Below are 10,421 nucleotides of genomic sequence, written 5' to 3' on the forward strand. Positions count from 1 at the left end.
AAACTTTACTATTTCTTTCCTGTGTGACTTTTCTGAGAATCACACATTTAATCAGCTGAAAATTTGCCCATTTTTCCTAAAACTGATTTTATTCCCTGGTGAGTTGCTTTGTTCTGCTTGTTTCAGTCTCTGGCTAGTGGAGCTGCATCTAGGTTCGTGCTGTCATTTCCTTTACGCATCCATCCCCTATGGTCACTGTGCCAGACTGAACCCTCTCACGAAAGCCCCAGCTCCCTCTTGTCCATCACAGTCAGATCCCCCTTCCTGCAGGAAGTGAACTTGTCCTTTCACAAATGACCTTTCTAAAATGTCAGGGAATTAACCTCCTTTCTTCTTGTCCACTGTTAAATAAATTATGTCCTTCAAGGGTCATTTTCGTTTGGGGAATACTGAATCATCACATTCCATGTACCAGAAGCAGTTACAAAATAAAAGTCCATAATATAGTGATTTGGGCTCAATGACCATGAAGCTCCACAGTAATTCTGGTTTTGTCCATTTCTTCATTACAGCAGAGAACTACTTTTCTTCTTTCTTTATATCTAAACACTGGTAAGTGAGTTTCTCAGCAATTCATGAAGATTAATCTTGTGCTTTAAAATCTTTGGAACAGGATCTGTCATTCATTGTGCCTTTATTTCTATAGCACCCCAAAAAATTGATTGCTCTCAAAATTAGCACACTTTCCTTTATGCATGTAAATTTAGCATTAAATTGGAAGGAAGAAAGTATTGCAACATGACATCTCTTTCTTTTGGCTGGTTCTTAAAAGAACTGGAAATTAAAGTTCAAGCTGCAATACGTGAACATTCAGTACAGATCTAAAAGTCTGTTCAGGATCTTCTTAAGTCCACTGGGACTGAATTGCAAAATACAGTTGTTAAATTCAATGACAACCCTGACAGCATTTTCTTTCATGCGCGTCAGTGGACAGGGGACGATGTATATACAACACTGCAAATACTTTCTGGGAAGATTTCCTCCAGGCTTCCTAAATTTCTGACCTTTGCTCCTCCCTGTAAATAGCTTTTGCACATGACTGTGCTGGCCACAGGGATTGTATGAGACCTCTTCCAGTCAGCTGGAGTCTCAGGAGGAGCAAGGCAGGGACTGCCTGTTTGGGAGTATGTCCTGATACTGGCAGCTTTGTAAATTCATCTGAATGTTACAGGAAATTTTATAACAAGAACAAAGAGGAATGTAAGAGTCTTTGTTGATCTATAAGGTATTCCATCCATCCATTTTTTCCCTTTCTTTTTGTATGCTCCCTCTGATATTCTTTCCCACAGAATACCATAAGCCTCACAGCCCTAGCTTGTTAGTCCTATGGCAGTAAGTGGCAATGATACCATGCTCTGGATGCTGGAAGAGTTCAGTTCCCCCAGCAATATGCAAAGACTTCTGCTGAAGAGCCATTTGGGCCAGAACACGTCTCTGCATTACTTTATCATGTAAGAAAAGAGAACACCAGAGGAAGTGCTTTGTGAGTTATCTAAAATATGACAGCCAGGGACATCATGTTCCCCTATGCTTGCCTTTTTCTTTTTTTTTTTAACCTGGAAATTTCTTCCAAACATCATTTCATGGCCTTGCAGAATTTGTAGGATTTCTGAACTTCCAGGAGCACAACCAGAGCAGTAACATGCATGGCATGTTTCACACAGGGGAAGTCCAGACTCTAATAATTGAGTCATGCTTTATTTGACTAAACCTTTCAAATCTATTGTCTTTGCTTAAATCTCCTCAATGACCTTTGCAAAAGAGTGCATGTTCTAAGGTCATTTGCTAATGAAAAAGGGACATACTTGTTCAACAAAAGATTTAACATAAAGAGAGCAGAGGAAAAGCTGACATGTCTGAGTTAGCTAAGGTTAATAAAGCTAATTCAGTCAACAAGCCAGGATGCTAACTGACTGAAGAACACCACCAACTGTCATGGTATTAACTAATTCTTCAGCTCCTACTCTAGCCTCATGATAGTTCCAGAATGACCAATTATCATATATCTTTATTGCAAATAATGTTAGATTATCCATCTACATCAACCCCAGTTCCTCAACTATAACCAAGGAAGGCATGGGGAAGAGGTGCTGGCATTGCCCAGCTCTCCTGGTTTCCCATTCCTTGTTTACTTATTTCTTCATACTAGATAGGAAAATGGGGATGCAAGTAGAAATGATATTTGGCACAGTTTAGAGAGGCAGTTGTTTCCCACATAACTCTACCTTTTCAGTATGCAGAATCCATGATTTCTCTTTGTGGAAGAAAATTGTTTATTTTCAGAACTTCTCAAAATTAAGTTGAACTCAGATATCTAAAATTGATTTGAATAATTTTTATCTGTTCTTTGCAAATATGCAGGATATGTTTTCATCTTTATTAAGTGTTCCTTTCCATATCTGGTGTAAGGGAAGGACAAATTATCTTAAGTTATTTAGGCCTTACATCTTTATAGGCATGATGGAATATTTTAACTAGATATTTGCATAAGAACAGATATACTGTACTTTAAAAATCTGCATTTTTTAAAATGAATTAAATACCCATTATTTCCCTTAAAAAGGCATTTCCATGGTGTATGCTCATTTGTACTCTCTCAAGCCTGTCATATTTAAAGGTAGATAAGAAGAAGTGGCATCGGAAAAGGTTTCTTTTTCCTGATCTTGTAGCTTAGAAGCATTCCAGTGGTTCTAATCAACAGCTTTCTATCTCAGGCAAGTAGCAAAGAAAAGTATAGCTGTTCTAGGCATGCGTCTGCACCTCCGTGGGATAACTTCTAGAGATTAACTGATTTTAAAAGACTGAAAACTGCTGAAGTAGAGAAAGGTGCATCTGCAGTTGCCAGCTGTGACTGGCATAAGGAAATGAGCTGCTGCTTACTCAGATGTGTATGTCTCCTGTCAACAGGATTAGCATATTTTATATGTGTCTTTATTTCTTCTCTATTTATTAAACTGATAAATGGAAAGACATTGGCCCGCTAAACATCAGTAATCCCCATGAGCAGGCTTACTTTAAGAGTGGGGAACTTGTATTAAGTTGTGCTTTGTTAAAAGCACAGGAGAGATTATCTTTCATGCTGACAGCTCAAACACTTAAATCCCTGTTGTCCTTTGGCAATGCTCCTAAACAATCAGTTCTGCCAAATTAATCGCAACAGTATAGCGAAGGATCCACACTGTCAGAGATCCATACTGGTGGCTTGTCCCTGAGAAACTACATGTATTTCATTCCTTATACTGGCTCGTTCCTAGACTTTTTACAAGAAAAAAGAATTCACTGAGTTTTGTACAGAATTTGGTTATCTCATCTCCTTAGGATGGATTTGTTTGATGTAATACAGTGGGTCTTAAAATGTAAAAACCTACACAAACTGTTGTTAGAGTATTTTTTCACAAAACAGGTGTGGAAAATAGATTGTTTTCGTTGTTGTTTGTTTGTTTGTTTGTTTTAACTAGAAGTACACTATGTTCATGGTATTTATTTTGGACTTTCTGATAAGACAACTACAGCATATATAAAATATAATTATATATAGATTGTTGAAAATGAAATGTTTAAATTGTGTCTCAACTGGGGCTATCCGTTATTAGGAGCATAAAAGTTTGCATAAAATCAGAAAACAACATTCATTGGCTTGACTACTGCTTTCTGAAACAAGTAAAATGGATATCTTCAGGTTCCTTTCTTTGAGTCTACACACTGCCCTCTTTTATTCCTCCCATCTCAATTATGTTTAATGGAATTGAACATAGAACATCCAAAGTGTCCTTTGATAGGGACATCTTTTAGGTCTTTCTTTCCAGGCATAGATGTGAGTGGAAAAAAAAAAAGTTATGCCAGGAAGGTGGGATAGGATAGATTTTCACTATCTTTATGCAATTGTGCTATATATTTTATCCCAAAATGTTACTTTTGTATCAGTTCCTTTGTGTAAATACATATCTGCTTGTTCATGTCCTGCTGCTTTGTGAGGTACTGGTGCTGTTGCAGAATGTCTGTGAAAATTCAATTGCATTTTTAAAATACTTTCATTAGAATCTGTTTAATTAGAGTGTTTTGGTAAGTGGTGCTTTGTGCTATTTAAGTATCTCTCTTCAGAAAAGACTGTGGCTATTTACTGTTAGAGTCATTAGTGCTATGGGTACCCCAGAGCATAAAAAACATATGTGCATTTGATGATCCTACATTTGGAACAATTTTCAAATACATTGGTTCACAGATCTCAGCCGTACTGTCACAGCCTCAGTACTTAAACCACCATTGTGTCATTTCAAAATGATTTTTTCTCCCTGTGATGAGCCTTGTGATGCTGGCAGTCAACAGATGATCATTTTCAAACAATGTTTGAAGTGGCCTTAAGAGTGTCATTAAGGCTGTTCTACCAAATCAATAATGGAAGGGAGCTTTTAATCATAGGGAGCCCTCAACCTTTGTGGGTGCCCTAATGGCATATGTGTCAAATCACTTTCAGGCTCCAGTGTTAAACAGAAGTATTGTCCCAAACAGTCAGAAATTCATGCCATTAAATATCAGTCTCCATTTGTAAGAAATGACCCAGTAAGCAGATTTCGCAGTTAAGCATATTTTAACTGCTTGGAATGTAACTGATTATGTCACATATCAGTGAGAATCACTCTTGAGAAGTCATTCTCCTTATTCCAGAAAAAACACTTTTTTCATAGAGTAGCAGTGAATGTTCAAGTAGCGAATATTGATTTGATCGTTCATTGCCGTGTATTGGATTTGTCACGAACAATGTGGTCACTTTGTTGGAGTTTCTTTGTGTGGTGTCTACCTTCACCAAGGTGTCTGGTCTACTGGAATAAAAAGAGGTTCTGTGTTTCATTGCTTCTGAAGAGGTTGACTCCACTGCAAAAGCAGTGGAAGCTGAGCTGCAGCCGAGCTTCGTGCATCTCAACTGTTCCTAAATAAATGCTTTTTTATTATTTTTATCAGGGCCAGCCAGGAAACCTTGGATCACAGGGGCTCCCTGGACCACCAGGATTGATGGGGATCCCAGGACTGCAAGGTCCTAAAGGTCACAAAGGTGAAAGAGGACATCCAGGAATAAGTGGACCCAAAGGAGAAATGGTAACTTTTGAACATCACATGTTCTAGCTGATGAGCAAAGTACTGGATGGAACATCATTTTAATTGTGCTGTTTCATTCTAGGGGCTAAGAGGAGTCACTGGCTTCCCAGGGGCAGATGGCATTCCTGTAAGTAGCTGGTTACCTCATGTTTAAGAAACCACCAACGGCAAGTATGGCAGACTGTGTTAATGCCTTTGTACCTTAATGTGTCTGGTCTGAATTCTGTATCAGCCACATACACAGTGTTAAGCTAAGGGCATTTGCTGAAGTAAGTGAAAATGCAGATGCTCAACAACAGGATGAAATATGTGCTCCTGCTCATTCCCTCTGATAATCAAGGTCCGTTTGCTTTGTCTTATGGAGAAATCCCCTTGTAAAAAAAAAAAATGACAAAAAAAGGAAGGAAATTCCCTGTGTCCCTAGAGATTACCCAGAAAAGTATGTTCTTTTATGGGAATAACATGTGAGATAAGTACTTCACATCTCTTAGGCTTGTGAGCGAGGGACACCCCTGGGTCATGCCTTAATTATTTCAAAGCTGTAAAGCATGTAGAAGGACCAATAATTGTAACTATTGTTATGTGGTTTGTATCTCATACAGCGTGCATGAGATGATCTTAAAAAAACTGTTTCGTGTCTAACTTTGAACAAACTGTCCTGGTCCATGAATCTGAAACATTCAAAGAGGAAAACTGGGTAAAGTTCACGGCACAGTATTTTCCCAGCTTACACTTCTTTACATCTTGTGTCATAAAATAACAAAGAAATCTGAGTCATTGGAATCCCTGGACAGAGTTCCCAGGCTTGGGTTTCCTTTGTTGTGCTCCCTGACACCAGGGCCTTGCTCTGCAACCCACACATCCACATCCACTCAGCTTTCACCCCTTTTTTGTTTCCTGAAAAACTCTATATTGAGTTTCAGGGCTTTCTCCTCTCTCCTCTCTCTCCTTATCACCCTTAGAAGAAAATCACAAGACCTTCTTTCCCATTCCTATGCAAAATTCTGTAGCCTATAATTTCATTTACCTTATCACATCATACTGAGTTGTTTTTCAGTGCTCTGTCTTCCTGCAAACATATCATTCTCCTGCAAAGCTCTGTGTTACTATGTCTGAACAACTTCTGCTACCTGAGAAAGTTTTCTTTCTTAGTCCTGCTTCCACAACCTCTGCAATTGCATTGTCAGGAATAAATACCTTCAGATATTATTTGAATCTGCATGCTTATTGTGTGCTGCCCTCAAGCCCCTTACCCTTCCCATTTGGTTAGTTCACCAACCAGTTTTTCTAGGCCAAGACATAACACTGACCATCAGAAGGCAGATAGGCACATACATGAATTGTAACAACAGAGTACTAGGATATGGGGCTAGAGACCAAGGAAGGATACTGAGAAGCCTGACTCTGTTCTGTAGTGAGGAATGCAGGTACTTGATGGAGCTATGAAAGGGCATGGACAGATTTCTTTTTCTTCTAAGCAACGGAGCGGAAGCAAAGATAAAACCTGCTTTAGGTAGCAAAGAAGAAATAGATGTATTCTGTTTATGTTACTTTCTGTTTTTCCTGACTAAGCCCCCTGGAAAAAAGATGATCAAGGGCAGAATTTCTTCCCATCAATCCCAATGCAAACCAGTAGCAACTGCAACATCAGTAGTGCAGTGGAAACCCATTATAAGGCAGGAGTAACTTTTCCCTGCTTTCCTGTATCTCAGAGGTTCAGTGTGGAGCTTCTATTGTCCTCAGCACCCCTGGTTTGAGTGTCTGGTTTCTTCCCATCTCTGTACTTACAGCTCCATCATGGCACTCAACCAAGTTCTAAAGGCATCACTGATTTTTTCCTAGCTTGGAAGCTATTCAAAGCCAGTAATGAACCTTTCTTCCCACTCCTCCAGTGTGAAGCACTGAAATTCTGAACAAACCCATTTCTTGGTGACTCCCTGCACAGAAGTTTCATCTGGCTTAGTTCTCTGTTTAACAGAGACTGTATTGAACATAGCTTTCTTACCCTTTCTGAAAGGTCCTTCACTACTCATGCTGTCTGGGGCATATGGTTCAAGCTGTAGCTATATTAAAAAAAGGCACTGTCTGTTTCTTTCTTTGAAAATCAGTTTCCCATGGATCCAAGCCTTGGGCTTAATGTGAGAATGTCTAAATACTGTGTGACTACAGGAAAAGGAAAACTAGAAACAGATGGATAGATAAACACTTTTTTTTTTCCTCAACAGGGTCATCCAGGGCAGCCAGGATCAAGGGGGAAGCCAGGTCATGATGGCTGTAATGGGACAGTAGGTGACCCAGGTGACCCAGGAACACCAGGACACTCTGGTTTCCCTGGTACCATTGTAAGTAGCTGACAGTAAATAAATACCTGAAGCAAAGATAATTACTGAAATGAATTTCACACAAGTGTGTGTTGGAAACAGATGGAACAGGAGATCCCTTTTGGCCCAGCAGAGCATCGAGCATCCTTGTGGACCTACCACAGACATGCCCCATAATGCTTAGGGCTGACAGGTCTGCTCAGAGCTATACCTGTCACGCAGGTCCTGCAGGGAGATTACTTCAGGAAAACCTGTACAGTTCCTGATGAAAGTAACTCTTTTCTTCCCTATCTCATATCCAACATCTCAGCTTTCTGTGGAGCAGTTGGTAGCATCATGCTGAGGTGAGCACTGGAGCTCCTGGATTTACTAGCCCATATGTCAGCCCTGATGAACTGCTGCTCTTGATGTGATGTGCTGCTGTAATATCACAGTAACAGGGAGTTCTTGTCCCTGTATCTTAAATCCATTTTCTTATATACCATGAGAGCTCATACTTTTTATAAATCAGAAACTTCCAGAGTTAAACATGGTCTCTACCTTTAAACAGTAACGCAGTACGTACTCATGAAAAGCCCTACAAATATTTTTTATTACTCTTAACTGATGATGTGTTCACAGACAATATGAGATTTTACTCCTTTTTCGCTCACAACCAGGGAGTTCAAGGACCAAAAGGCCAGAAGGGGGAGCCCTATGTGCTACCGCCGGACATCGCCAGCCAATATCGGGTATGTGCGCAGCCCCTGTGAACTGATGAATTAACAATCTGTGCTCAGCAAGGTGCTACAAACGGGTGGAAAGCGAGTTTTTCTCACATTCTGGACGAAATGTTCCCAGAGACCCACTTAGATTCTGTGTAGATTTTTCCAGGCAGCTTCTGCTCTCTGATTACAGCAAAGCCTATCTGATATTCATGGAAGTAATGTCCACTCATGGCAAGGACTTCTAGTCCTTCTGGGTGGACTGCAAATACAGTTGAGCAAACACAATAACCTGTCAATTAAAAATTTTTTGTAAGATTTTGTAAGTGCTTTTAATAAAAGTTCAAGTATTGTGGTTCAAGAATTATCTTCTTTATTCAATGGCTACCTTTATATCATTTGTGGCAGAGTCATTCCTGTGTTCATGTTTTGTCCACTAAATGATTCTATTTGATGTTATCACCCTTTCTTTATAACTTCCATGAAGGAGTTTGGTTGACCTGTGATAAAATATGCTTCCATGTGTTGTATAGTTATATAGGAAACTCCAAGTATTCTTATGGATGCTTTTACATTCCCTAATCCATAAAACTTGTTTTTAAATTATTAAATTTAAATTGATTAAATTATTTGTATCTTTTTTCACATGTATAGTTTAGTATAATTTGAAAATATCTGATAATAATAAGTGCTTACATTAACAGTTAGAGTATAAATTGTGAAGAATTTAAATACAAAACATGCACCTGATCTATTCTGTGCACTTAATGGATCTGCTGAGTTCATTTGTATATATTTTGTGCCGGTGATGAGTGCCAAAATATATCTTTCTGTTGACATACTTGTAGCAGGTTATGTTTTTTTTAATGGAATCTTCTCCTTTCAGAAACTTCTTAAGTTTTGTTCACTTGTTAGCACTTAGTAATGATTACAGAACTACTCAAGTATTTTGCAGTCAAAGATAGATACTTGCACCTGTACCATTTCAGAAAGGAAATGGTTCCACAAATTATTCCGTTAACTAAACTCAAGTAAACTAGATATAAAAAAAAGTTAAGAAAAAGTTAAGATGCTATTCAAAATGATTGAAAGTGTCTGGACTGAAGACCACATTATTTATGGATGTTGGAATGTCTTTGCAGTAGAACATTTTTGGATCCAATTTCCAAAAACATTTCAACATGTACTGCAGTTAAAATATGTGGTCACTGAAAACAGTATGTTCCAAGTGCTTTTCAGTGACTCAGAAGAGAATCAAAATGATTTGGTAAGTCCCATGCAACTCATGAAAAATGATCTTGTACTTTTCATCTAAGGTTGTATCTCGATTATGCTACTGGTTAGGTCTTTCAAAATGAACTGAACATGGTCTGTTGTCCGTCTTAGCCTTGCAGTTTGGTTCCCTAACTTCCCTAGTCAATCTGGTACTCTCCAAACATATTGTATGCAACTGTACTGTATGCAGAAAGTATAAAATCAATCTATGATAAAACACGTTAGATTATGTCAAAATATCATTGAATGTGTCTGTATGTAAGGATTTGTGTAGATTATATGTTATGATTGTCTAAATTACCTTTTGTAGTAAGAAAATTTAGTGAGAAAGCATTTTATTTCATTTTGTATGTCTTGTTTAATGCATTTCTTACTTCTTTGTTTTCTTTAGGGGGAGCCTGGGGATCCAGGATTGACTGGTTTTCCAGTAAGTAGTATTGTAGCAACTTATAATAAATTGTCAGTATAAACTGTCATCAGAACAACATTAATTGATGTTTGTGTGTTTGTTTTTCTATTTAAAGGGAGCTCCAGGTAGACTGGGTATTCAAGGACCTATTGGTCCAAGAGGAACGCCAGGAAGACCTGTAAGTATGTTTAAAACACTTTCTATAGGAAATTATCCTAATGGAAGAATCATGTCAGCAAGATCCATTATATTAGATTGCAAAGTAGCAAATGAAGTGAAAAAAGAGGTTTAAAAATAGTGAGTATCTGTAGTTGGATACAAAACCTTGGAAAAAGCACCGAGACACTGATTCTACAGAGATAAGTATTGCAGAAAGAATTGCAGTACTTTCTTTCACCTTGTATTGCCCAAGGTTCTTGATTTATATTGCATTTTTTTTACTTCCTTGAGTGTCTTGTTTGAAAAGATTATTGAATGTAGCCCATTTAGGTATCTGTGACCCTCCACAGTGAGTTATCAAAGATATCAGAATCTAAATATACCACTTTCTGCTTGTAAATAGTATTTTATTAGCATTAGTTAACTTTTCTCGTTAGTTTTTAGAAAAAAAAAATATTT

At 38.2% G+C, this 10,421-nt stretch overlaps 1 protein-coding gene across 1 annotated transcript in view; it reads left to right on the plus strand.

Moving 5' to 3' along the window:
• Window positions 1-10,421, plus strand: part of COL4A2 (collagen type IV alpha 2 chain) — a 141,113-nt gene that overhangs the window by 84,616 nt on the left and 46,076 nt on the right. Inside the window, exons 4-9 of the mRNA XM_010728555.2 lie at window positions 4,960-5,094; window positions 5,177-5,221; window positions 7,320-7,436; window positions 8,075-8,146; window positions 9,786-9,821; window positions 9,919-9,981. Coding sequence (XP_010726857.1) covers window positions 4,960-5,094; window positions 5,177-5,221; window positions 7,320-7,436; window positions 8,075-8,146; window positions 9,786-9,821; window positions 9,919-9,981 — 468 coding nt within the window. The remainder of the gene's footprint in view (window positions 1-4,959; window positions 5,095-5,176; window positions 5,222-7,319; window positions 7,437-8,074; window positions 8,147-9,785; window positions 9,822-9,918; window positions 9,982-10,421) is intronic.

This window comes from Meleagris gallopavo, chromosome 1 (genome assembly GCF_000146605.3).
Source record: "Meleagris gallopavo isolate NT-WF06-2002-E0010 breed Aviagen turkey brand Nicholas breeding stock chromosome 1, Turkey_5.1, whole genome shotgun sequence".
Lineage (NCBI taxonomy): Eukaryota > Metazoa > Chordata > Aves > Galliformes > Phasianidae > Meleagris > Meleagris gallopavo.